Source organism: Lutra lutra, chromosome 11, assembly GCF_902655055.1.
Source record: "Lutra lutra chromosome 11, mLutLut1.2, whole genome shotgun sequence".
Classification (NCBI taxonomy): domain Eukaryota; kingdom Metazoa; phylum Chordata; class Mammalia; order Carnivora; family Mustelidae; genus Lutra; species Lutra lutra.
This window is the reverse complement of record NC_062288.1, coordinates 36,402,758-36,430,689: the sequence shown is the minus strand read 5'-3', so window position 1 is coordinate 36,430,689 and position 27,932 is coordinate 36,402,758. Positions and strand designations below refer to the sequence as shown.

The 27,932-nt window shown below is 42.3% G+C and overlaps 1 protein-coding gene across 2 annotated transcripts; it reads left to right on the top strand.

Moving 5' to 3' along the window:
• The first annotated feature begins 288 nt into the window (after window positions 1-288).
• On the top strand, window positions 289-24,715 carry LOC125081445 (protein lifeguard 1-like). Of its 2 annotated transcripts, XM_047696099.1 has the most exons (11): window positions 289-417; window positions 559-691; window positions 5,065-5,333; window positions 9,637-9,715; window positions 10,636-10,689; window positions 11,738-11,828; window positions 16,553-16,590; window positions 16,674-16,761; window positions 18,178-18,267; window positions 19,708-19,755; window positions 24,194-24,715. In XM_047696099.1, coding segments are annotated over exons 2-11 (912 nt in total). In that variant the 5' UTR covers window positions 289-417; window positions 559-689; the 3' UTR covers window positions 24,347-24,715. The 2 variants fall into 2 exon arrangements, with proteins under 2 accessions (XP_047552055.1, XP_047552056.1); XM_047696100.1 differs by lacking the exon at window positions 559-691 and having other exon boundaries at window positions 321-417.
• The last annotated feature ends 3,217 nt before the right edge of the window (window positions 24,716-27,932 follow it).

Below are 27,932 nucleotides of genomic sequence, written 5' to 3'. Positions count from 1 at the left end.
CCCCCAGAAAAAACAGTGCCTGCTTTGTCAGAACCAAGTCTTACTTATTTGAAATAATTGTTCAGGGTCCCTAGTGAGGTTTCTGAAGTATCTTCCTCCTGCTCAGGAGAAGGTAAGGACACCAGGTCTTCTGGAAGCCTTGGGCTAAGGGTTTAGGACTCTGACATGCCATTGGCTTTGGAGGTTCAGGCGTAGGCCTCCCTGAGACTCAGCATACAGCCTTAGACCACTACTAGGAGTCTCAGCAGATAGACTTGACGGGGAGCCCCTCTTCTAGGCCACAGGATCCCTGGCCCAGCCGGTGCTCCAACTGCCACTCCCCTAACTGTCACTCAGAACTTCCTTCTCAGCCCCAGGGCCCGCCTGTCCTTGGGATGACCACTGGCTCTGGAGGCAAGAAAGCATTCTGAGGACCAGGTGAATGCCTCATTTTATGATTAAGGCACCAGCCAACTGTAGTTTCATGAGGAAAACTCAGCTGCCTTTGATTTTTGTTTGGTTTTGGTTTTGAGTGCTTTGAAATTCTCTCGCTGCCTCCCACCCCGTTCTGATTTGTAGGACCGCCAAGGAGGAAACCAGTTTGGGTGTTCCGGCATCTTTCAGTGCTTCTCAGCTGAGTGTGAGGACGGTTTTCCTCAGAGGAGCTCCAGATTTTATCAAAAAGAGAAATATTTCTTTTTCTCTTCAAAATGTAAATATCTTTTTTAGTATAAATAATAAATGCTCATTATAAAAATTTATACAACTCAGAGTGTACTCCCCAGCTCTGCAGTGTTAGAGATAAAAATATTAACAGTTTGTCCTACATCTCTTCAGCTTCTGGAAATGTGTATGTGTGTGATGTATAAGACATGAAAGCGATCCTACTACATATTATTCTCTACTAGAGCTTTTTTTACTCAACAGTGCATCGGAGGAAACTTTTGACATCAATCCATATATACCTTCCTTTTCTTTGCTAAAATCAATTTAACCATTTCTTAAGGATTGATTTAGTCTGTTTAATAATTTTTTTGCAGTTACAGTGAATAATGTAATGAACTGTCTTAAATATGTATCATTGCCCATTTGTGTGGGTAGTTTTATGGGGTAAGTTCCTGAAAATGTAATTGTTGGGTATAAAGTAATGCACATTTTGAATCTGATGCTGCCAAATTACGGACAAAAGAAAGGTTTACACCCGGTCAACTGCTTGATGTTATCTCAGGGCTGACTTAGCCTCCAGGCACAGGAGGCACGTTGCCTAGGGCCCGACATGGGTTTAAGCATCATGAAAATAATTCAATTTCTTTTACAATCAGGAGGAAAAAAGTGAATATAATAATAATGAATAAATAATGTATAATGAATCCAGACTGGATCGTATTTTTTTATGCCAGTGCAGCCATAAAATGTACATCTAAATGTTTTAGAGAGAGGGTACCCTCAAAGGCAAATGTATATAGGACCCCCACAGGTCAGAATGTGGCCCTGGGTTATCCATTTCTCCACACCCTTGCAACTCTGAAAATTATCTGTTTTACTTTTTGGGGGGAAAATGTACACAATTGTTTTTATTTGCATTTCTTTGTTATTTGTGAGGTATTATCTCCTAAGTTTATTGACCACTTTAAGTTCCTTTATGAATTGCCTATTAACATTCTTTTCTCATCTTTCTGATGAGTTGCTCATCTTTTCCTTGTTAAAAACTTCTTTTTGGGCACCTGGGTGGCTCAGTGGGTTAAAGCCTCTGCCTTCGGCTCAGGTCATGATCCCGGGGTCCTGGGATAGACACCCCCCCCACCCCGCACGGGGCTCTCTGCTCAGCAGGGAGCCTGCTTCCCTTCCTCTCTCTCTGCCTGCCTCTCTGCCTACTTGTGATCTCTGTTTGTCATATACATACATTAAAAAATATATATTAAAAAAAACCTTCTTCTTACAGTATAGTAAACATTGCATACTTTATTTTCATACTTTTGCATTTCAGAGTTATTGGTCTCTCTCTTTTTTTTTAAAGATTTTATTTATTTGACAGACAGATCACAAGCAGACAGAGAGGCAGGCAGAGAGAGAGGAAGGGAAGCAGGCTCCCTGCTAAGCAGAGAGCCTGACGCGGGGCTCGATTCCAGGACCCTGAGATCATGACCTGAGCCGAAGGCAGAGGCTTTAACCCACGGAGCCACCCAGGCGCCCCTATTGGTCTCTTTTTGTAATGATATTAAAAGTGCTTCTTGTACACCAAATCTGGCAAGAATTTCCTTTATGGTATAATTTTTACAAGGCTTACAAAAATACTTGTCGATATTTTCCTGTAGAATATCTATGGCTATTATTATATAATGTCTTTAATTCATCTGGAATGTATTTTTGTAAAAGACGTGAAATAGTTATTGAACTTTGTTTTCTAAGCACAGCTACTTGTTCCAATACCATGGGGCAATAATTTGAAATGCCACTTTAAAAAAAATTTTTTTAAAATATTTATTTATTTGAGAGACAGAGACAGAGACAGAGAATGAGTGGGGTGGGGGAGGAGCAGGGGGAGAGGAAGAGAGAAGTTCAAGCAGACACCCCTCTGAGCACAGAGCACGACACGGGGTTCAAGCTCATGACTCTGAGATCATGACCTGAGCCAAAATCAAGAGTCTGACCACCAACTGAGCCACCCAGGCACTCCCCCTTTATCAAATTTTAAATTTGCATATACACGTGGGTCTATTTCTTACAACTCTTCCATCCCATCGATCCGTTTATTTATTGACATACTACAACCATGCTTTTCATCCTGTAGCTTCATGATGTTTTGGTTTCCAATAAGGTAAGTCAGTACTCCCCAGCTCCCCAGAATCCTTCACTTTCAATTTTCTTCTTGATTATCCTCATATATTTACTCTTTCTGATGAACTTTTGAGTTACGTTTTCAAGTATGAAAAATAAATCTCAGTGAATTTTGTAAAATTTATAGGTTAATTTGAGAAGGACATCTATATAAAATGGAGTCAGCCTTTCCAAGAGCATGGCGTTCTGTTCAGACCTTCTTTTTATGCCATTCCCATTGGTCTATGGTTTGCCCAAGCCCTGGCTTTCTCGGCAGTCTCCTCAGACTCCTCTTTGTGAGGCAGGAGGCCAGGAACAGGGGCTTGTCTGAGTCTTCATGTCTCTGTGAAGCTAATGGGAGGCTTTTCTTTGCCATTTTTGGTTCATTTCGTACTGGTTTTCTAAGAACTGTGCTCTGTTCCAAAGCACTGTATCAGAGCCACCGTAACTTCTCATCTGGATTTCTGGTCTCTTTGCTTATTCTGGTCCTTTCTCCACACTGTGCCCATTACAGTCTTTTTTTTTTTTAAAGATTTTATTTTTTTATTCATGAGAAACAGAGAGAGAGAGAGACAGAGAGGCAGAGGGAGGGGGAGAAGCAGGCTTTCCGCCAAGCAGGGAGCCCGAGGTGGGACTCGATCCCAGACCCCTGGGATCATGACCTGACCCGAAGGCAGCCGCTTAACCGACTGAGACACCCTAGTGCAGTCTTTCTAGTCAGATCTCCATGGTTCCCTGCTGGAGAACCTTCAGTAACTCCCCCATTGTATTAGTTACCTATGGCCATCACAAACCACTACTAATATAATGCCTTAAAACAATACAAATCGGGCGCCTGGGTGGCTCAGTGGGTTAAGCCGCTGCCTTTGGCTCAGGTCATGATCCCAGAGTCCTGGGATCGAGTCCCGCATCGGGCTCGCTGCTCAGCAGGAAGCCTGCTTCCCTTCCTCTCTCTCTGCCTGCCTCTCTGCCTACTTGTGATCTCTGTCAAATAAATAAAATCTTTAAAAAAAAAAAACAATACAAATCTATTCTCTTACAGTTCTGCAAGTCAGAAGTCCCAAATCTGTCTCACTGGCCTAAAAGTGCCAGCATTCGGTTTGGGAGGAGCTAGGGGAAAATACCTGTCCTTGCCTTTTCCAACTTGCTGAGGTCTCCTGCGTTCTTGGCTCATGGCCCTTTCCTCCATCACTAGAGACAGCAGCTCTGTCACTCCGACCTCTGCTCTGGTTGTCACCTCTCCTTCTGTGACTCCAATCCTCCTGCTTCCATCTTATAAGTATGATCATAAGGACGCTTGTGATTCAGTTGGGCCCACCCAGAGAGCCCAGGATCTTATCCCCACTTCAGAGTCCTTAGCTCATCACATCGGCAATGTTCCCTTTGCCATGTGAGGTGACATTCATAAGTCCCAGAGATTAGGGTGTGAACATCTGTGGGTGGGGTGGGCCATTCATTCTGCCTGCTGTGGCCATGGCCTGCAAGATGGATTTGCTTGCCAGTCACTCACTGACCTGCCCTAACTGGCCCTCTGTCTAACCTCATTCTGCTCTGGAACCTGCCCTCTCTGTTCCAGTTCTGGTCCAGGTTGCCTCCCCTGCCTTAGAAAACCTTTCCCCACCTCCTCCTCCTACTCATCTTCCAGTCTTGGATGAAACTTGACTTTCTCAGGAAGCTTGTGACCACCTCTTCTATGTCCTGCATATTCCTCCCGACATTATGAGGGGCTCTTGTATCATCTTCCATCATTTCTGACCCTGCTTATTTTGGCTTTTATACCACTGCTTGTTTTATTATCTTCTCTGCCAAAATATAAGTACTTTGAAGGTGGAGGTCACCTGGGTAGCTCCACACTTGGCACATAAGAGGGAACTTACGAACTCCTTGTGGATGAATTTATAAACATATTAATTTCATTATAAAACGCAAGTTATTTCATTCTATAGGCCTCATCTTAAAAGTATTTGTTCATCATTTATCCAGTAAATATTTGTTAAGTATTGATTTGGTAAGTCCTGAGCTAAGGGAGTTACAGTTAAGAAAACATCATCTGAGGGGCACATGGCTGGCTCAGTGGGTAGAGCATGTGACTCCTGATCTAAGAGTTGTGAGTTCAAGCCCCATGTTGGGTGTAGAGCCTACTAAAAAATAAAAAATAATTTTTTTAATGAAAAGACGAGAAAAGAAAAAATCATTTGAAAGTTATGAGAATGCTAAGATTGTAGTAGTTATGAGCACAGGACTTGAATAACAATTCTCCCCCTCCAGGAAAATGGACTTGGAGGCCAGTGAACCAACAGACTTTAGTTCTGGAGGTCATCATCATCTGGTTCGGAAAGCAGCAGATAGTAATGTCCAGATCAAGTCTGGTCAGTCCTCCACATCTGCACCTTCTGAGCCACAAAAAACTCACGGGAATCCACATTCAAAGATGAGAGAGCGAACGGATGTCTATGTGGTACAAATTTCAGATGAGACCACCCCAGATGAGAGCAATAATTTAGCCAGTCCATTCTCAGATGCATCGATCCGCAGAGGTGAGCATAAAATTATCCTTTTGGAAGAGAAAAGCAAGTGTTCTCTCAAAATGCTTCCACAGAGTGGATTGTTAGGAGGTTTAACTTGACCTTTAGTTTTTCCCAGTCATGCTTTACCATGAAACATGATACAGGGCTGTGGTGGGAGATGGCCGCTAAGTTGTCCAGGGTATTCAGAAATTCATAATAAACGTATTATGGCAAATAATGTGTGGTTCCCTGAGAAAATATGAATTACTCATTGACCGTAGAATGTTCTTACCTCCCTATGAGGTGATGCTATGATACTGGCTTTAGTTTAAAGCATATTAATTCAATGCCCCTAGATATTAATTTTGTATGGGAAATACATTCAGCTGTGAGCAGTAGAAACCTAGAGAGCTGTGGCTTCAATAAATGTCTTTTTCCTTCCATGAAATATGCAGTTCAAGGCATGACCAGTGTGTCCTCCTTAGACCTTCTTAGGGCTTGGACAACTTAAAGGTGGACTGTGAGCTTTGAGTCCCATTGTGTCTTCCTGCGGCCCTCATCCCCCATCTTGTGGCTGGAAAGATGCCTTTGGATCCCTAGCTTTCCAGGTAGGGAAAGGCAAAGGCAAAGAAAGGCCAAGCCTGCTCTGCTGCCTCGAAATCTCCAAGAGGTGCCATTCATGGATAAATGCCTGAGAGTAAGCCAAATTCTTTTCAGAGGTTTTCCTAGAAACCATACCCAAGAATTTCCACTTGCATGCCATTGACCCTGCCGGGATCTCACAGCCACCTCCACCTGTAGCTTTCTGGTTGGGCCACTTGTCCTTTTTAACCAGATAGGGATTGGGTGGTGAGGAAGCCAGGGAGAATGGAGCCATGAGCCACCTCTGCCCCCAGTGCCAGTCCTTCAGCACCGGGCGTTGTGTAAGAAGAAGAGTTTTGCATTTAGTCCTTACAAAAACTCTGTACATGAAGGCGTTGTAGTGTCATTTAACACATGAGGAAATCAGGTGAAGACATCCTCATCACCATTAGAGTTAGTTATTTGGGTCTGTCTCTCCTGGAGAGCAGGGACTGGGCCCTGTCCCACTTTAAAAAAATTATATGGTATGCCAAAAAATGAAAGTCCTATGGAAACAGGGAAAGTATAGCAGGGTAATGGATGAAAAGCTATGCGGCTGGGGAGCTATCACTGTTTAAAGCAGCTTTATACAATTTACAGATCATAAAATTCACCCTTCTTTAGGGTACAATTCAACGATTCTTTGTATATTTACAGAGTTGTGCAACCATCACCGCAAAAAGAAACTCATACCCATTGGCAGTCAATCCCCATCCCATCCTGCCCCTTGGCCTCTGACAACCACTAACCTACTTTCTGTCTCTATGAATTTGTGTGTTCTGGATATTTCACATCAATGGAATCCTATGATATGTGACCTTTTGAGGTTGCCTTCTTTTACTTACCATAAGGTTTTCAAGGTTCACCCATTTTGTAGTATGTTTCCGAACTTCATTCCTTCTTTATGCTTATATAGTATTCCAACGCCTTGTTAGAACATATTTTGTTTATTTATTCTTCAGCTGACAGACATTTGCTCTGTTTCTACTTTTTGGCTATTAGGAATAATGCTGTGATCCATATCCATATTTGAGTTTTTGTATAGACATGTATCTTCATTTTTTTTTTTTTTTTGGGTAGTAGCTACCTAGGAATCACTGGGTTATATGGTAATTCTGAGGAATGTTAAACATAGCGGCTGCACCATTTTACATTCTAACCACCAGTGTATGAGAGGGGACCGTTTCTCCACGTCCTTGTCAACACTCGTTATTGTCTTTCTTCTTATAGCTATTCTAGTGTATGTGAGGTGATACCTCTTTGTGGTTTTTTTTTTTAAGATTTTATTTATTTATTTGACACACAGAGAGAGATCACAAGTAGGCAGAGAGGCAGGCAGAGAGAGAGGGGGAAGCAGGCTCCCCGCTGAGCAGAGAGCCCGACGCGGGACTCGATCCCAGGACCCTGAGATCATGACCCAAGCCGAAGGCAGAGGCTTAACCCACTGAGCCACCCAGGCGCCCTCTCTTTGTGGTTTTGATTTACATTTCCCTAATGACTAATGATGTTGAGCATCTTTTCACAAATTTATTGACCATTTGAGTATCTTCTTTGAAGAAGTATCTATACAAGTCCTCTGCCCAAAACACAGCAACCATTTTGTTATCTCTCACGATTCTGTGGATTGACTGCATTCAGCTGGGTAGTTCTTGGGCTGGTCTTGACTGGGGGTTCTAATGCAGTTGTAATCAGATGGAAGCTGAGGCTGAAGTGGCCATTATGACTCCCTGACACGGCTGGAAGTTGGTGTTGGTTGTAGGCTTTCTCTTCATGACTTGAGTTTCTCATCATCATCATCATCCTGGTTCCCAAGGAAAAGTATACCAGGGAGACAAGCCCTGTTGTGCAAGCAGCTTGTCAAGCCTTTCCTGGCTTCACGCATGCTTACGTCTCATTGGCCAACACAAATCATGTGGCCAAGCCCAGTGTCAGCGGGCGGGGCACTACACAAACTCTGCCCATTTTTAATTATTTATCTGCCTGTTTTTTAATTGTAAGAGTTCTTTGTGTAATCTAGGTATAAGTCCCGTATCATGATACATGATTGGCAAATATTTTCTCCCAGTTTGTTCTTTCTTTCACTTTCACTTTCTTGATGGTATCAAGAAATGGTATCATTCCATGGTATCATGGAAGCACAAAACTTTTACTTTTGATGAAATCCAATTTTTTTTTCTTTCTTTCTTTCTTTGTGCTTTAGGTGTAATATCTAAAGCAATCATTGCCTAATTTCTGCTCACAAAGATTTACGTCTATGCTTTCTTCCAAGAGTTTTGTTTCTTTTTAAAAGAGATTTATTTATTTATTTATTTATTTATTTATTTATTTATTTTAGAAAGAGAGAAAGAATGCACGAGCAGGGGAGGGACCAAAGGACAGAGGGAGAGGGGAAGCAGACTCCGTGCTGAGTGCGGAGCCCCGAAGTGGGGCTTGATCTCAAGACACTGAGATCATGACCTGAGCAGAGACCAAGAGTTGGACACTAAACAGACTGAGTCACCCAGGTGCCCCAAGACTTTGCTTTTTTTTTTTTTAAAGAGTTTTGTTTTTTATGCTTACATTTATGATCCATTTTAAACTACTAGTTTTAGTGTATGACATGAGGAAAGGGTCCAAATTCATTCCTTTGGTATGTGTATGTTCAGTTGTCCCAGCACCTTTTGCTGAAGACTATTTTTTCTCCCTTGAATTGTTCTAGCACATTTGTTAGAAATAGTTGACCATAAATATAAGGGATTATTTCTGGACTGTCGATTCTATTCTAACAATCTTATGTCTTAAGGCTGGGCCACATTTAATATTTATTCCCTCCCAGTCTCTGATATATAGTAGATGTGCAATAAATGTTGACCACCTGAATATCTTAATATAGGCAGCCCACACTGGGGCACATATGTTCTGGTATTGTGATTAAGACAACTCAATCCTATTTCTTTGTTTTCCCCCTTCCTATACGTTGACACCACCCAGACAAAGGACACAGCTGACAATCCTGTCAGTCATCTCCAAGCAGAATTTTTTTCTCTTTTAAAATGGAGACAAAGCTACCAAACAGCTCACTGTCATCATATTTAGCACCGTATTCGGAGGGCTCAGGAAGAGCTGTGCAGGGGGGAGGAAGCAAAAAGAGATGCTGACAATCCTCTGTACTTGGCTTTGGCATGCTGCTGCGACCTCCTTGTTCTTCCTTATAATTCCTCATTTAGTTTCTGCTCGAGGTGAAGGGAAGGGAAGGGAATTGCTGCAGGCAGGCAGGCTGGCGCGAGAAGTGGTGGGAAGGCTCTGAGAAGGCCCGCAGCCTGCATCCGTCTCGGAGGGCTAACTGCCTTCTGTACCTGTGTCCCCGGGTGGAGCCGGACCCCTCACAATGGCAACATCCAGAGACTTTCAGGTCACTGTGGGTCCTAAGGAGGATGGGGTGTGACTAGTAAGGAATCAATCCCTGTTTGTCTTTTAGATTTTGGGGCTTCCCTGGGTAAACCCTCAGATCGCCAATAAAACACCTGTAACAATCCAAATGGAGTATTTTCCACAAAGTGTTCAGAGCTGTATTTCTGTGGTTATTCAATTTGCTGACTAACTGGTGCTCCTTTTCCCAACCTTAAAAAGTCACAGGAAATATCCTTTTTGTTAAGCATCATAAATAGATAATTACATTTCTATTTTTACTTTTGAATATGGTATCATAAAAATAATGTTTCTGTCTCTTCAGCTTTCATTATAAAAGTGTTCCTGATCCTGTCAGCTCAGTTGGTGGTCACTGGGGCAATTGTCAGCGTGTTTCTTTTCTGGTAAGTTGTTGTTACTGGTGTAAATTAAATACTAAGTTGTTCACCTTAATTTTTATTGAATCAACTTAATTCTGATCATTAAACATTATCTATTTTTTCTTAATCATCCATAGGATACAATATTTCTATCATTTTGTTGTTTCTGAGGCAACTCTTAGAGGTATTGGTAGATTTCTACAGTTTTGCTTCAGCTTCCTAAGCCAAGATCTTTTTGTCTTACTCTTATTTGGGGTCTATTTTATTTTCTATTTTCCCTGAGCTATTTCCACAGGCAAAAGTGGGTAAAAGAAGGGATACCTGGGTGCTCACTCGGTTAAGTGTCTGCCTTTGGCTCAGGTCATGGTCCCGGCGTTCTGAGATTGAGTCCTGCGTTGGGCTCCCTGCCCAGCGGAGAGAGAGCCCAACTGCCTGCTGCTTCCCCGGCTTGTGCGCTCTCCCTCTCTCTCTGGTAAAGAAATAAATAAAATCTTTAAAAAAAAAACTGGATAAAAGAAAAAAGGTGAGATTTTGGAGGCCACAGAGACTTGGAACACTGCTAAATGCAGAAAATATTTCAGGGACTATGAGCTATCATTGCTTAAACCTAGCTCATGAAAATCTCCATTTACAAAACAAATACATAAGAGGTTGATTTTTTTTTCTTTTCGCTTTCTACACATAGCGATCTCAGTATTTTTTTTTTTTTTTTAAATAAAAACGTCCCGGGACATTTACATTCATACAGATTTGACTTCTATGACTATCTTTTTATGAGTCTATTTTAAGAAGAAGGCATAGTTCTAGGTTTGATTATTTCACTCATTTGTCATTGTCAATCATTTAAGGTTTACCCCTTTGTCATGAGATTGTTTTACTTCTACTTAATATTATGTTAAAAAAGAAACAATTTATTGTTTAACACTGTATTTTTTTTTAATCAGGAAAGGTTTAAAAACTTGGGTGCTCATGAATGCTTGGTTCACCTATGCAATCTTGTAAGTATTCTTGGATTTCATAAAAAGTGATTTTTCTACCAACTACTGATTGAGGTTCTTATTAAAAATTAAGTAAAGATGGGGCACCTGGGTGGCTCAGTGGGTTAAAGCCACTGCCTTCGGCTCAGGTCATGATCTCAGGGTCCTGGGATCGAGCCCCGCATCGGGCTCTCTGCTCAGCGGGGAGCCTGCTTCCTCCTCTCTCTCTGCCTGCCTCTCTGCCTACTTGTGTTCTCTGTCAAATAAATAAATAAATAAATAAATAAAGTAAAGATATAACATTCTGGGGGCGCCTGGGTGGCTCAGTGGGTTAAAGCTTCTGCCTTCTGCTCAGGTCATGATCCTGGCTGCCTGGGATCGAGCCCCACATCGGGCTCTCTGCTCAGCAGGGAGTCTGCTTCCTCCTCTCTCTCTGCCTCTCTGCCTACTTGTGATCTCTCTCTGTCAAATAAATAAATAAAATCTTAAAAAAAAAGATATAACATTCTGGAAACGACAAAATTATAGAGATAAAAAAACAAGCAAATTAGTGGTTACTAGGAGCTAGGGGGTGTGTGTGCATGTTACCACAAAGGGATGGCATGAGGGAGATCTTGTTGATGTTTCAGTGATGGGATAGTTTCAAATCTCGACTGTGGTGCTGGTTACACATATCTACACAGATCTGTGTCATAGTTCTGTGATACAGCATTACAGACACTTTGCACCAATGTCAAATTAACGGTGTTGGTATACTATAAATATGTAAGATGGAACCATTGGGGGAAACTGAGTGAAGGATACACAGGACCTCTCTGTCTTTTGCAACTTCCTGTGAATTTATAATTATTTCAAAATAAAAATTTTAAAAATTCTATGGCTGGCAATGAGCAAAGTTAGTTTCAAAAGCTAAAAAAAAAAAGCAAAGGTAATCATCTGAATATATTTTTGTTTACACTTAGTATCAGATGAAAATATATAGTAACATATCTCCATCTCTATTTATCTACCTATATTATATGATATAATCACTGGAAGCAAATAACACATGACTTTAAATTATCCTCAGGCCGGCATTTTTTGTTGTACTGATTGTACTTGCTTGCTGTGGGAAACTCCGCCGTCAGGTGCCTGCGAATTACATCCTCCTGGGATTATTTGTAAGTAGACTTTATTAGCACTTGTAGCTCGCCTCTGAAATCTATTTCTGTCGTATTAGTAATTCCATGCCTTTTATTGTGGAAAATCTTCTTGTGGAATAATACAGATAGAAAGTATTTGTGAGATGTTCTCTTGGTTGTATTCTGATTGTAATAACAAAGTCGCAAACTTACTTATGAGACCGTACCCACACCCTTTTGCTGAGGGAGAGGATCTGGGGACCCTGGGCAAACCTTCCTTGAGAGGCCACGTAGGGGAGCCCTCTCAGAGTCTGGGCTGCATTTCAGGAACAGCTAACTTACTGTGCCAGCTGCCACAAACCCATTTTGTTATGGAAAGTGGGTTTTTACATTTGGCTCACAAACTCGTGGGTGAGAAGTGTAATTTTCCTTGTTTTGTAAGATGTGTCTTATTTCTGTTTCGAGTCTCACTGGGCGCAGAAACCCAGCTCAGCTCAGCTTCTCCCTGTTTCCTCACCATGCATCTCAGTTCAGGAGAGCTGGGGACTGGGGAGTTCCAGGTCCTTAGCTCTCCTCTCCTCACTCAGGCATGGTGTCGTTGCTGGTTCATAGCGCCTCCCGTGGGGCTTCTACTCACAAGGCCTCACCACGTGGGTCCTTTCTGTGTGGATCAGTGCTGCTCTGGGCGACAGAAAACGTGTGGCTCTTTCTCTTGCCACCAGTTCCTTTCCTGCTGCCCACAAGGATTCCAGGATGTCAGCACCCTCCCATTGTGATTAATTCTTCATCTGATTCCATATCGGATTTGAGGTAGCTTATAAAAATACCTACAATATAAGAAGAGAAGATAAATTGGTGGGGAAATCTGATGAAAGGGAAAAAATAAGGGCAGGAAAATAAAGCCAGTGGTTAGATGGTATACAAAATGCTTAGTCCTACGCAGTCCAAAGCAGTCTTGAGAAAGAGGAACAAAGCTGCAGGTGTAACAATCCCAGATTTTAAGATATACTACAAAGCCGTAGTAATCAAAAGAGTATGGTACCGGCACAAAAACAGACACGTAGATCAATGGCACCCAACAGAGAGCCCAGAAATATCCCCACAACTATATGGTCAATTAATCTTCAATAAAGAAGGCAAGAATGTACAATGGGAAAGGGCAGTCTCTTCAACAAACAGTGCTGGGAAAACTGGACAGCCCCATGCAGAAAAATGGAAACGGGACTGCTTTCTTACAGCAGACACAAAAATAAACTCAAAATGGATTAAGTACCTAAATGTGAGACCTGAAACCATAAAGCTCCCAAAAGGAACTTTTAGGCAGTAAACTCAGGAACGTCGTCCCTAGCAATATTTTTTGGATCTGTCTCCTCAGGCAAGGGAAACAAAACCAAAAATAAACATTTGGGACTACATCAAATTAAAACGCTCTTGCACAGGGAAGGAAACGTCAATAAAACATAAAGGTGACCTGCTGAATAGGAGAAGATATTTGCAAATGACCTATCTGATAAAGAGTTAATAGTGTATATACATCATATATATGTATATTCTATCTACCTACCTACCTTCCTACTTATCTAGATACACAAATGAACACCACAAAAATCTAATAAAAAATGCAGAGGAACTGAATAGACATTTTTCCAAAGAAGACATACAGATGGCCAAGAGATGATCTGCTTGACATCACTAGTCATTATGGAAATGCAATGAGATATCACCTCACACAAGTCAGAATTGACTACTATCAGAGAGACAAGAAATAATACGTGTTGGAGAGGATGTGGAAAAAAGGGAAGCCTCTTGCCCCGTTGATGGGAATATAAATTGGTGGAGCCGCTGTGGAAAAGAGGATAGAGTTTCCCCAAAGTTTTAAAAATAGACATACCAGGGGTGCCTGGCTGGCTCAGTGGTTTAAGCCTCTGCCTTCGACTCAGGTCATGATCTTGGGGTCCTGGGATCGAGCCCCGCATCGGGCTCTCTGCTCAGCAGAGAGCCTGCTTCCCTCTCTCTCTCTGCCTGCCTCTCTGCCTACAGACGGACCATGCAATCCAGTAATTCCACTTCTGAGTATTTACCCAAATAATGAAAACACAAATTGAAAAAGGTATGTGCACCCCTATGTTTATTGCAGCATTATTTACAACAGCCACGATATAGAAGCAACCTAACCATCCACTGACAGATGAATCAATAAAGAAGAGATGGTACTTATACACGATGGAGTATTATTCAGCCATAAAAAGAATGAAATCTTGCCATTTGTGACAACATGGATGGACCTAGAGGTTAAGTGCAAAGTGAAATAAGTCAGACAGAGAAAGACAAATACTGTATGATCTCACTTATATGTGGAATCCAGAAAACAAACCAAAACAAAGAAACAAAACAAAAACAGACTCATAAAAACAGAGAACAAACTGGTGGTTGTAGGAGAGGGATGGGGGCTAGGAAACACAGGTGATGGAGTTTAGTAGGTACCAACTTCCAGTTATAAATAAGTCACAGGGATGAAAAGTACGACACAGGGAACATAGTCTATCATGTTGCAATAACTTTGTACGATGACAGATGATACTAATTGTGGTGAGCATTTTGTGGGGCATATAATTGTCAAATCACTATGTTGTATATCTGAAGCGAATACAATATTTTAATGTCAATAATACTTCAATTAAAAATTTTAAAAAATTCATTGTCCTATTGCACTTGAGTGTGATGAGCCTAGATTTGGGTCTGTGCCTGGTGGTCAAAGAGAGGAAGGGCACATGCCAATGTTCAGCATCCATATAGTGCAGTGTCCAGCGTGATTTATATATTGGGAAGACTAGCCTCCACCCGAGGCTGGAGAAGACTCTGGTGCCTACGTGTGGGCATTTCCTTGGCTGCCAGAGCACTGACAGGCCTTTACCTGGCGTGGATACTCTGCTCATTGCTCAGGGGAGCAGGTGAGGTCTCCCAGTTCCTGCCCAGATCACACTCAGGAAGGAGTGGGAGCTAAAAGCCAGACATAGAAAGATATTGGGAATCCTGGAGCAGAGGCAATAGGATGGGGAAGGGAGGTACTTTTCCAAAAACTTTCGATTTTTTAAAATTTTCCAAGAAAAAAAATTTATTATAAGAAGAGATCCAAGGTATTGGTCTCAAAGGAAGCTCTTATCTCTGAGGTTTTGTTGTGTGTCTCAAAGCAGTAACAGCTTAAGACAATATTGTAGAGGGGCGAAGGATTAGTTATATCTTCTCAACTTTTTGTTTTGACTAAGTATTAGGAAATATATGGAGAAAACCATTTCAGGAAAGGGATTGAGGGGAAAATGAAAACACAAACACTGAAGACAGCTTTTGTCCCGTAGCATTTACACCCCTCGAGCCCATGTTCTGCACTCTTGAAGTCATTAGGCGGGTTTGACTGCTCATTCTCCTCTTGGGAAAACTGAAGGGGGATTTTCCACTTTAAACCATTCCCGCTCCATCTCCGTCTCTAACCCCCGTCTTCCTCCCACCATCCTCTCCTCTGTCTCTGTCTCTCACACACACTTATGTGCTGCAAAAGATGGAGAAACGGGCAGCAACAGAGCAAGTAGAAGAAGAAAATCTCAAGAGGAAGGTTGGAAGCAAGCACATTATTAAAATAGCATGCGTACATGGAACAGACACAGCTTTTTAAACCTATAAAGAAAGAAAGACGGCTCTGGTAAATTGAACAAAGTAGAGAATCAGGCAGCTACTCACTGGGTTTGGAAAAAGCGGAGATACAATCCAGGACTCTGGGGATGGCCATAGTTCTCGTCTCCTCTGCTGGATGACGTGGGCCAGCTGGAGAAGTTCAAAGCCGCTCTAGCAGTCCCCGCACCACAGTTAGGATGCATCTTCATTTTCACTCCCGGGGACAAAAGGATACCTTCTTGGCTCCTGCCATGGACCAGAGGGTCAGCCAAGGCTCTGGACTTGTCTCTGGTGGAGCCGCCCTACCATCTGGGGAATGTCATCCTTCAGCCATTGTTCACTGTTGTCCCCTCCACCTGTCCTCCATGCTGGAGCCTGGCTGTGCACCTGGGTGCATCCTTGTTGCCTTGGTTGGTCTCATCCTCTGGCTTGACCGCCTCTCTCCTCTCTTGCACACGGCCCCGGCCCGGGCTGCAGTCAGACTCTGGGCAAGCTCCCGCCTCATTCAGCCCGGGTGCAGCTGGCTTCTGAGCCCAGGATTGGCAGCTCCACGCTCTGCGGAGAACTGCCCTTGGGCCCCATCTCCAGGGCCGGAAAGGCCTCCATCCTCGTCCCTCACCTGAGGTTTGGAGTTTTTAATTCTCACCCAAGCACTGGAGGAAATGTCGGTGCCAAGGCTGTTGGTGAAGCATCAGTAGAAATAGCATATCCTGCTTTGATAAATTAAGATGCTGTGCAGTTGGCCCCATTGGATTAATAAGAATATGGTCTACAAAAAAAACCTGCCATTATTATGGTTTCGATATTCCTACTGAATACATCTTTTATTCACTAGATACGTTGAAAGATACTCCTGTGTTCTAAGAATTTTTGCTAATAAAAGAATCTTGTCAGCCTTGGGGGAATGTTAGGAAAATGCTTAGCTCCACGGTTTGTTTCCAACAATTCATTTTCCCTGTAGCATTGCACACTAGGTTACCAGGCTTCCACACGCTCCCTCGACCCTGCCCGAAACATCCGCACCTTCAACCCTCTCCTCTGGCTTCTGGGCCTCAGGAATCGGGGTTCTGATTTGCTATGTGTTTTGTTTTCAGACAGTTCTTCAAGGTCTGCTGCTCGGAGCCATATCAGTGTAAGTCCTGGATACACATTTCCTTTTCCGTGCGTGCTTTTCCTTGCGTGCGTGTGGACAGTAATCACAGTCTCTGGTTTCAGTTTCTACAATGCCGAGGAAATCTTATGGGCAACAGCAGCAACCGCTCTGGTGACGTTATCGCTCACTTTGTTCGCTCTTCAGACAAAAGTATGTATCACCGGGACCGGTTCCTCTCCTAAGGGAGCGTGTGGGTGTGAGCTCCTCTGCCTGACCCACTCTTTTAACCTCCTCCCTCCTGCTCACTGCTGTCCTGCGGGCCTCACCTCCGCAGCCTCCCTGCCTTCTGGCGTCTGACTTTCCTAGTAACCACGTTAAAAAAGAAAACAAAAACAGGTGAAATTAATCTTAATCCTATATTTTATTTAACCGAATATATGCAAGGTATTAACATTTCAGGAATCGCTAGAAAATATTGAGCTGCTTTACATCCTTTTTTTGAACTAAAATTCAAATCCACGTCACTTCAGCCATACTTCAAACGCCCACGAGCCACAAGTACTGAATGCACAGCTGTAGACAAACATTTTTTTAATGGCCATCAGAATCACCTGGAGGGCTTGTGAAAACAGGTTCCTCTGGCTCCACCCTGAGTGGCTGCTTCAGAAAGTCTGGGGCGTGGGCCGGATAATTCACATTGCACAGGTGGTGCTGATGGTTCGGAACCTCGCTTGGAGAGTTAATACTTCCGAGGACTCTCTTGGTGTGCAAAGGCTAGGGAGTGAAGGGGAAACAGGAAGTGGGAAAATACTCTGACAAAAAAAATTTCGTAGATTCGAGGGTCTTCTTTTGCTGCATAATTTTATTCAGGTGCCTTTGGCTCAGGTCATGATCTTGGGGTCCTGGGATCGAGCCCCGCATCGGGCTCTCTGTTCAGCAGGGAGCCTGCTTCCCCCTCTCTCTCTGTCTGCCTCTCTGCCTACTTGGGATCTCTCTGTCAAATAAATAAATAAAATCTTAAAAAAAAAAAAAAAGGAATCCTCATCTTCCCCAGGCTGATTTGGTCCCTGATTTATTAAAAAGGTGAAACCAAAAAACATATTAATGAATTTCAAAATACCAAAAGAATCATTAGTAATAATTTTTGAAAGTATAGTGTATTTTTATTAAATGTATGCATAGAAACATGAAAAAGGTACCCAGTTAACATTGGTCTATTTCATTCCATTACTGTATTCTGTGCACAACACTTTTGTGAAAATATGAATAATTATGATCATACTAGACATACAAATTTACATCATATTTATTCAATGAAGCTTTTTTAGTAGGGGAAATTTCATACAAATACAAAAATAGGATAGTATGATGAACCCGCTTATATCCTTGGCTCCTGTGATTTCCTCCATATTCGCTCCTGAAGCATGTTCCAGTCAACAACACACTTTTTAATGTAGCATTTTCCCGTGGTAGGGGCGAATGGATTTCCATGGTTATTAAAAATGTTCTGGGTAAATTATTAGCAAACGGGTCAGTGTCTGTCTATGGGTATAAAATGCATCTCTAAACATCCTGAAGTTCTTTATAGATGATAACTGAGTTGTTTTTTGTGCTATGTTTCCTCAGTGGGATTTCACGATGTTGAACGGAATCCTATTTGTTTCACTCTTCGTACTTCTTATCTATGGAATTCTCTTACTCTTCATACGATCATATGTAAGTGGGATCTCATTTGGGAACTTCAGAGAACTGTTAGAAATGTAGGGTGACATGCTGGTTGTGTTGGCCTAGATCCTCTGAGAAGCAGACGCCCAGCGGGGTGAAGCAGATGAAGACTGTACTGGGAGAAATGTCTCTGGGAGGAAAGGGGCTGGGTTGCTGCTGGGGGCTGGAAGACCTGGTCGACCCCAGTAGCGTATCAGGCGCCAAGTGAAGGAGAGGGAAGGTGGGTGGTGGGTAGCCCAGATATTGGTGGTAGTAATAATCCAAATATTTATTAGGTTGGTTCCATAACTCTTTACAATACCATCTGGGTGCAGTTAAGGAACTCTGTTTTCTACTAGACAGATGAATCCCAGTTCCTACTGTAAACTTCCTTTCACAAATATCTACATTATATAATCTTACATTTAAATGAAAGACTTCGATGGACACTTGTTGTCCAACCTTGTTGTAAGTATACATGCTTGTTTGACTTGGGCAATTTTGAATTCTTCAGACTCTAGTAATCAGGCATTTTCTTACTATTAGCTCAGTCCAGAAACACTGCCCCTCCCACACTGTGTCACTGACTCCTGATATATGCCCTTCACCAAGAATCTTCCCTGGTTTGCAGAATGCTCTATTTACCTAGGATGAGCTTTCTTGTCCTGAAGAGTGAATGACATTATTTTTCTTACATGTTATGCACCACCTCCTTATCCTCTCCCCATAGAGAGCCAATCTCTTTGGCATTCAGATCATTCTATTCTGATCAGGGCTATTTGGGTTCCACGGAACAGACTAGCTTGAAGCAAAGACACAGGGGATATTCATGGAACTTCTATGTAGGAAGCAGTGACAGGATTCATAGAAATGGAAATCCTCCCCCCTTTCTCTCTCTTGGTCTGAGTTGACTGTCCAACTCTGTAGAGTAACAGTTCCAGCACAGCTGATGATAAAACAGACTCTGAGAATTTCTGACTGGCCTAGTGCATCTGTTTGATCCCAGTCACATATAAGGTTTCTGGTCAGTCTACAGAGTCACTGCTTTTGGAACCAAGGTCTTCCACCTCTTGTCACTCAGCTCTAGCGAGGGTACCTGAGGGGCACTATTTTCAGAGTGATCTTGTTCCAAGAGCTGAGTATAGGCGCAGATGCTATAGAAGGGTTATGAGATGGCACAAAAAGTAAAACATATCCAGAATGTTCAATTTGCCCTACCACGCCTGAGACGTTTAACACTTGATAAAACTGATTTGGCAAGGGTGCTTTTCATTTGTTTGCTGCAAGGAATGGAGTGGATGCTGTGGACCATGATGTTAAAAAAAAAATGAATTTCTCCACAGATTTGACTTTCCTTAATATTGAGTCCTTATCTAACAGCAATGGCCCAGGTAAGTCCTTTCATTATTCTGAATCTTGTTCTTAATGTACGATTGTTTCTTCTCTTTGCAGTGGCTGCATCTGTTGTATGCTGGCCTTGGAACTATAATCTTCTCACTTGTAAGTCCGTTTCTCCCTCACTTTGACAAAGCATGTGGTTTCTGCACTGACAGTGTCCCTAAGCCTGTGCTAGCCCCAGAGTCTAGTAGAGTCAGTAGTTGACCGGAAAGCCCTCTGGGAGACTTCACCCTCCCCCTCCTCCTCTCCCTCCTTTTCCTTCTTCTTTTTCTTTATAAAGACAATTTTTAGAGCACTTTTAAATTCACAGCACGACAGAAAGGAAGGTACAGATATTTCCTGTACCCCCCCTACCCCCACACATGCATGGCCTCCCTCATGATCCACATCCCCCACCAGACTGGTACATCTGTTACACTGACGAAACGACCTGGGCACATCACAATCACCTAGAGTTTACATCAGATTTCACTCCTGGTGTGGTACACTCCGTGGGATTAGATAGATATATACTGACACATTCCGTCATTGCCACCTCATACAGAGTATTTTTTACTGCTCTCAAAATCCCTTGTGTTCCACCTTTTGATCCCTTCTCTGCCTCTAACCCCTGGTAACCACTGATTTTTTTTCCTGATTCTAAATTTTGCCTTTTCCATAATGTCATATAGTGGAAGTCATTCAGTCTGCAGCCTTTTCAGAACAGCTTCTTTCGTTTAGTGATGTGCCCTTAAGTTTCCCACGTCCCTTTGTGGCCTGACAGTTCATATCTTCTTAGTGCCGAGTAACATTCTGTTGTCTATGGTGCTGCGGTTTATGGTTCCATCCACCTACTGAAGGGCATCCTGTTTGCTCCCGTGTTTTGGCAATTTTGAATAAAGCTGCTATAAACACCTGTGTGCAGGTTTTTGTAAGTTTTCAACTCCTTTGGGTAGTTGAGTCATACCAAGGAACATGATTCCTGGATTGGAGAGTAAAAGTATGTTTTGTTTTGTTTTGTTTTGTTTTGTTTTGTTTTAAAGATTTTATTTATTTATTTGACAGACAGATCTCAAGTAGGCAGAGAGGCAGGCAGAGAGAGAGAGGGAGAAAGCAGGCTCCCTGCTGAGCAGAGAGCCCGATGCGGGGCTCGATCCCAGGACCCTAAGATCATGACCTGAGCCAAAGGCAGAGGCTTTAACCCACTGAACCACCCAGGCACTCCCGAGTATGTTTAGTTTTATAAGAAAATGCCAAACTGTCTTCTACAGTGGTTGTGCCATTTTGCATTCCCACTGCAATGACTGAGAATTTGTTGTTCTATATCCTCAGCAGCATTTGATGTCCTAAGTGTTCCAGAATTTGGCCATTTTAAGAGTGGTATCTTACTGTTGTCTTAATTTGCATTTCCCTTATGACATATGAGGCAGATTATCTACTAGTGTGTTTATTTTCCACGGTATATCTTCTTAGGTGAGGTGTCTCTTAGGATTTTTGGTCCATTTAAAAATCAGATTGTTTTCTTATTGTTGAGTTTTAAGAGGTTTTTTTTTTTAATATTTCAGATAACAGTCTTTTATCAGATGTGTCTTTTACAAATATTTTCTCCCCTCGATGTCTCATTCTCTCATTCTCATGACATTGACTTTCACAGAATAGGAGTTTTGAATTTTAATGAACTCCAGCTTATGCATTATTTCTTTCATGGATTGTACCTTTGGGGTCATATCTAAAAAGCCATTACCACACTGAAGTCATCTAGGTTTTCTCCTATGTCATCTTCTTAGGACTTTTAGAGTTTTGTGTTCTACATTTAGGTCAGAGATCCATTTTGAGTTGATTTTTGTGAAAAGTATAAAGTCTTCGTCTAGATTTGTGTTTTTGCATCTGGATGTCCACTTGTTCTAACACCACTGGTTGAAGAGACTATCTGCTCCATTGTCTTGCCTTTGCTCCTTTGTCAAAGGTGAGTTGATTATATTCATGTGGATCTATTCTGAGCTCTCTAGTTTGTTCCATTGATCTATTTGTCTCTTCTTTCACCAGTACCACACTGTCTAGCTTACTGTAGCTTCATAGTAAGTCTTAAGCTACAGGTAGCTTCAGGTAGAAGTCAGGTAGCATCAGTCCTCCAACTCTGTTCTTCTCCTTCAGTATTGTGTTGGCCATTCACACACACTTATCTTTTTTTTAAATGGTCATACTTTATAGAATGTTCTGTCTTGATTGATCGGATGGTAGTGGGTTCTTAGAACTTATTAACATTAGTGTCACTAAAGTTGGTATACAACCTCCCTACTGCTAAATTTGACTGGCCCTAAAAAACCAGAATGTTCTGTCTTTGCTTTTTCACTTAAAAATAATGGTCTCCATATCTTGGCAGACATGGATTGAGTTCATTCTCTTTAAAAGGCTGCATGGTATTCCATTTTATGCTTTTATCATGTCACGTATTTTAGGTTTTCTCTTTAATTTTTTATTTTTGGCATTTCCAAACATACCCAGAAGTAGAGAGAATGGAGTAATGAACTCCGCACATTATCACCCAGCTTAAAAATATTCACATTTTGCTACGTTATGTTCTTTTTTTGTTAGAATTATGTCCTATCTATTTTCAAATGTCAGAACAATTTAGACCAGGAGGCTAAGGTTACGTATGCACATTTCAGTTTTCTTATTCCCTCTGCTGATATGAAGGGAACTGACTTGTGCTTGTTTACCTTCACTCATATGCTCTCATCCTTTGCATAGAGATGCCTGCTATTACATGTCTTGTGTCCTGTTTCAGGCATTGTTTGTTTCCAGGCAAAAGTACATTGGTGTTTCTCTTCCCAGTTTGGAGACAGAACAAATAGTCTTGTAGGCTCAGGCCTACCCAACACTAAACAAATAAGGGGAGAGGGAAACTGAAATTTTTTCAGGGGGGTAGGGACGGAATGGTTAACCACGAGAGCTGTAGGGGTGAGGCAGGGTGTTACCCCCAAATGTTCCTGGAGGTCTGAATCCCAACTCATCTTACTCTCTCACTTTTTCTGTCTGCCTTCAAAAACAGTTCACCTGGGAGGTGTACTCCTAACCACCAAGACGTGTCTGTGAAATGATTAGAAGTTGTTTACCCTCTAATAAGAGGAAATAAGACACAGTCAGGAGTTCAGAGGAGAGGAAGAGAGAAAAGTGCTTCTCCACAGAAGTCAGGATGCCAGGGTGATAAATGAAGGCTGGAAGCTCAGCTCCTGGGTAGCCTGTTTTCTAGGGTGACCAACTGCCCTGATTCGCCTAGCGCTGAGGGTTTCTAAGGACACACTAAAGTCCTGGACAAACTGGAATGACTGGTCACCTAGCTTATTTCCCACCCCCCAAACTTGCTGACATCAGTCATGGGGTGGGGGGAGCAGTGAGGAGAAGGGATTCAGTGTTCAGGTGCGGCACCTGCTTTGGCATCCAGCCTTGGGTTGGACTTCCTTCTCTGCCGTTTGCCACAGTGTGATCTTCCCTTCTTGGAGGCTCAGTTAATCTCTCCTGCCTTCACTGGGTTGGTCACACTTTACATGGGATGAGGTCTGTAATGAACTGGCATAAAGCTCATATCAGGAGGTGCCCTTTCCTCCTCCTCTTTTTCCCTTCCTCCTTATCCTTCCCAGTCTAAGTGGCAACTGGGGCCCACAGAGAGCTGATACCACAATCTCTTGGGATGGGTCTTACTGATGTGGATATTGTTGTAAATGAATTATTTTAAAGCATCCTTAAAACCCCAAGTATTCTCTATAGTGCCAGCATTGATCTGTCTGGTGGGGCTCTGTGGCTCTGCCCCACCACACTAGACTCAGTCTAAAATCTGGATACAAAGAAGTAAGGGGCCACTTGTTCCCTTTTCCTCCTCTAATGTATTCCTGCTGCCTGGGGCTGCTCACCTGGCAGCAAGCATAAAGGCAAGAGGTTTGTCTGACTTTTCTATCGATGTTTTAGGAGCTCCTAATTTTACCTACTGTAGCTGCGCTAAACATTTATTTTGGGAAATATTTAACCATCTACAAATTCCATCTTCCCTTACTTCTGTTTTGGAAATTCCAACATCATCATAAAACCATCCCAAAGTCAGGGTTTGAAAAATGGTATCATCCAAAGCTTCAAGAATTCAGAATTATTGCTGGGTGTGAATCTAAATATCAGGCACCATCTTTATTTTTGTTCTTTGTTCAGCAAGAATATGTGGGGAAATCACAAATACAAGGAATTTTGTAGTTTATCTCTGTGTCCAATCGTTCCACCTGCTCCAACTCATTGGCTAAAGGCCCAAAGTTTCCTGCATTTGGAAAGCAAAAGAAGGCTTACAGATTTGGTGCCACTGGCATCAGGAGGACGGCACACTTGCTGTAGTAGGTTGAAGACACACTTGGGGACAAAGTGAATGGTCGAGGCTGTAAAAAGAACATATATAGTCACAAATTGACTTTCTGAACTATATTTACTGATGCTAAAATATTTTTTCCAGGTAATTTAGGATTCCTATGTGATAGAAAGGTATAATTTGGGTAGCTAATCCTTCTTTCTTCTCTTTAAGTACTTGGTGATGGATGTACAGCTCATGGTGGGAGGGCGCCACCATCACTCTGACCTGGACCCTGAAGAGTATGTTTTTGCTGCCCTGAACATCTACTTGGACATCATCAACCTTTTCATTTTTATTTTGCAACTGATTGGACTTGGACGGTAGTCATATGGCCAAGACTAGTTCATGCTAAAAAGAGGGAAGGAGGGATGCCTGTGACATGTTGCCAGGTAGAGACATGTGGAGGTTACCACTTTATAAAACTTTTATTTAAAAATTTTTTTTAAATATTTATTTTTTTTGTCAAATGAAACCAAGCATTCAGTAGATGGTAGCTGTAGCTATGACATTTTTAGTTCCATTGGCACATTGCAAAACTTTCTGGGGAACACTTCTGATTTTTATAAATTCAAGAGATGAGTATCATAATTACATACTAACAAACATTTGTAAGCTGTCCATAACATTGTTGAAGTTTACCAGGCAGTCTTTAAAGCTGTAAATGACATCTCTGAACATGAATAAATTTGATTACAGAAATATGTATTTACCCATTCTCTTTTCTTGAACATTCTGTGGACATTCTTGAATATTATGGCATATGACTTTTTTTTTTAAGAGTAAGATAAACTAAAGAGTTCTACCTTTTCCCTAAGTCCCAGGGTCAGACTGGAGAGAATAATAGCAGCGACGTGGTAGGGGTTAGAGAGAATTAACAGTTAATTGTCCCTGTCCCATCTCTATTTGTGGGCTTATCTCAGCAACCACCTTTCCTGATTGTCTGGAACTACTAAGAAAATTATTTTAATTGTGATAAAATACACATAACAAAATTTACCATCTTAACTACTTTTAAGTGTACAGCTCAGTGGTGTTAAGTACTTTCACAGTATTGTACAACCAATTTCCAAAATGTTTTCATCTTGCAAAACTAAAACTCCATACCCATTGATCAACAAGAAGTCTTAATATTTTCCATGACTTATTTATACATACCTTATATAACTGGTTTGATTATGCTCCTGAAGGTCATAGATTAGACAGATCTTTATATCCCTCCTGGAGTCTCACACCTTGTTGGTGTGAGATGCTTGATGAGAAAATTTTCACCAGGATACAAAAGTTCACACTTTCAAATCCATCCAGAGGAAATTTGGCTACATCCTTGCTTCACCTGTTTGTAATCCAGGTGTTGGTCGAGCCAGTCTCTGGTGCTTACCCCAGCAGAAAGTCACACCTGCAGGATGAACAAAGGCAGGGAGCAGACCCACCCCTGGTGTACTTCAGGTGGTTCAGGGAGGGAGCCCGAGAGGAGAGATTTATGTTATGTCAGATGAGGGAGGACCTCAACTTTTAGACTCAGGATTTCGGACCTTTATCTTGTAGGCCTAAGATTTTGATTACAGTATCATGGTGAAGGCACTGCTATAGGAGAATGTCTGGTCATTGTGGTGGGTAACGGCAGAGAAGGAAGGGTTAGAGAGGAAGTCTATATCAGAGCTAATGCAGTGGCATACACTGAAGGCACTAAAGGACAGACCTAGGATGATAAATGGGGTAGAATGAGTCAATCATATGTGATTGTGATAATGGACAAAAAAAGGCTGTTGGAAGTTGATGTCTGATTGGATGACTCTTCAGGGCAGGGGAGAAATAGGGCAGTCCCTATTACCCAATTACTGTGGGTAACTGTCATTTACTAAAATAAAGCCATCTTAAGAAAGAGGGAAATGGCTTGGGGAGTTGTGATGTGAGAAAAAGTTTAGATATTTGACTATGTGGAAACAGGAAATGTGGATCTGGCAGAGTTTAAAGGCTGAAGCTTGGGGCTAGAGGTAATTGGGGGCCATCGCAGGCAAGAAATGAGGCCGGGAGGACAGATGAAACAGTCAGGAATGACATACATAGGGGAGTCCAAAGACCAAATTCCAGAAATGTCAGTAATTAGTAGACTGAAGGAAGAAAAAGAATATTGGTCACGAAAACAGTAGTGAAAGTGTAACGTTAGAGCCTGGCAGAGCCCTCCAGGAAGGCACTGGTGAGGTGTTGCTATAATTCACGTAGGGCTGCGAGGTCTCAGAAACCTTGAGCACACACTACACTGTTTCATTAAACCTACACCCAAAGGTCACAATAAAAGCAAGGGCAAGACCAATGGATTTGACAATGACTGGATCACTGATTTGGAGGGCAGAGAGGACAGAGTGCAGACTTCATGGAGGCAGGAGAAGTTGTGGAAGGAGAGGAATCTGGTTGCTTCACCCCTGGAAGGAGACAAACAGCAGGGGAAGGCAAAGGTTGTGCGTTTTTTACTTTTTGGTTTTTCACTCCCCAGGACGGGGGGCATTTTGGGCATGTTTGAAGGCAGGAGGAAATGAAGGTGCTAGAAATGGAGAAAAATCCTAGTGAGTAGGGATAGGAAGAGGAATGGCCTCAGACAGGCCCACGGCCTTTTTTTCCAAAACTGGAGAGAGGGATTGGAACATTTACCCGTGACAGCCTCTTTTGGGATGGAGGAGAGATGTGAAGCAGAGGAGGTAGGGTGTGCAGAGCCCGCGCCAGGGGAATCAGGACTCTGAGAACAGCAGAGGTTTGCTCTGGCTGCCAGCAGTTGGGCATGTGGGAGTCAGCTTGAGAGGACTGGGAAAACTCCTTCCTCATTTATCGAAAGTATTAGAGAAAAGAAGGCTGTGAATAAGGCAGATGAGCTTTTCCAAATAGACACAATCAAGAACAAAGAGTTCTAGTTCAGGAAATTTTCAAATGACAGTGGATTATAGACTATAATTCTGTGACGACTGTCGATCACGATAGTGTAATTCTTTCACCATCAGTCTGAAATGGATCAGCCAGCCAGCGGTTTAGATGCGGGGCGCATTGTCTGTGTGTCTGTCTTTGATGCTATGGCATTGCAAATTAGACAAACAGAATAAAATGAAGTAGAATCAGATTGAAAAATCAAGGCTGTGGGAATAAAAAGCTTACTGTGGAAGGAAGTTTGATTCCTTCCACTGAGGAGCTTAAGTCTTGGTTTTCCAAAGGCCCAAAGTTAATAATAAATTAGGCTAACATGGAATTGAAGTGAACTTGATTGGGCAAAATAATTTGAAAATACCACCTGTTTTCTGCTGGGGCCAGACATTTGTCTCGCAGCTTTTCTAGGGTTCCTTTCTATCCTAACCATTGCTTTAGAATGTTTCTGCCATTTCCTTGTCTCCTAAAGGAAAACCAGGAGCCAAATTTTGTGAGCTGAACCTTCAAAGTATAATTCTGAAATTCTTAGTGGTGGTGTATGTCTCTCAAAGTGCTGCAAGCCAAGTCCCAGACACCCAGAAGACCCTTGCCCATCCTCCCCTGTCCTTTTCCCAAATTGTAGCTAATGGAAGAGATGCAGAACGGAGAGGAGTCTGGAGATAACTGGACTTTAGCTTCAGTTAGAATCCCCAGGGTTTTGCTGAGCCAAATTCCTCTGCCTTCTTTCCAGTGATTTTAGGACTCAAAAAGCTACCACCTGTGCAAAGGGAGGTAGGTTCCTGACATGAGATTAACTTGTTACTGCCACAGAAGGTGAGAGATGCCCAATGTGGGAGAGCTTTGCTGGAGAAAGAAAACAGACGGAGCCTAGATCAGAAACTATATAGTAAACCAGTAACAAACACAGAAAAACTTTGAACTGGATCTCGAGCAAAATGAAGATTAAAGGTCATACCATGTAAAGGAATCTTATAGAGATGGGGGTAGGGGGAAAGCA

Bases quoted from the DNA above. Each gene is read 5' to 3' on its own strand.
- LOC125081445 (XM_047696099.1), top strand. The intron at 5,334-9,636 runs GTGAGCATAAAA...CTGTCTCTTCAG, and splicing joins AGATGCATCGATCCGCAGAG to CTTTCATTATAAAAGTGTTC. The intron at 9,716-10,635 runs GTAAGTTGTTGT...TTTTTTAATCAG, and splicing joins GTCAGCGTGTTTCTTTTCTG to GAAAGGTTTAAAAACTTGGG.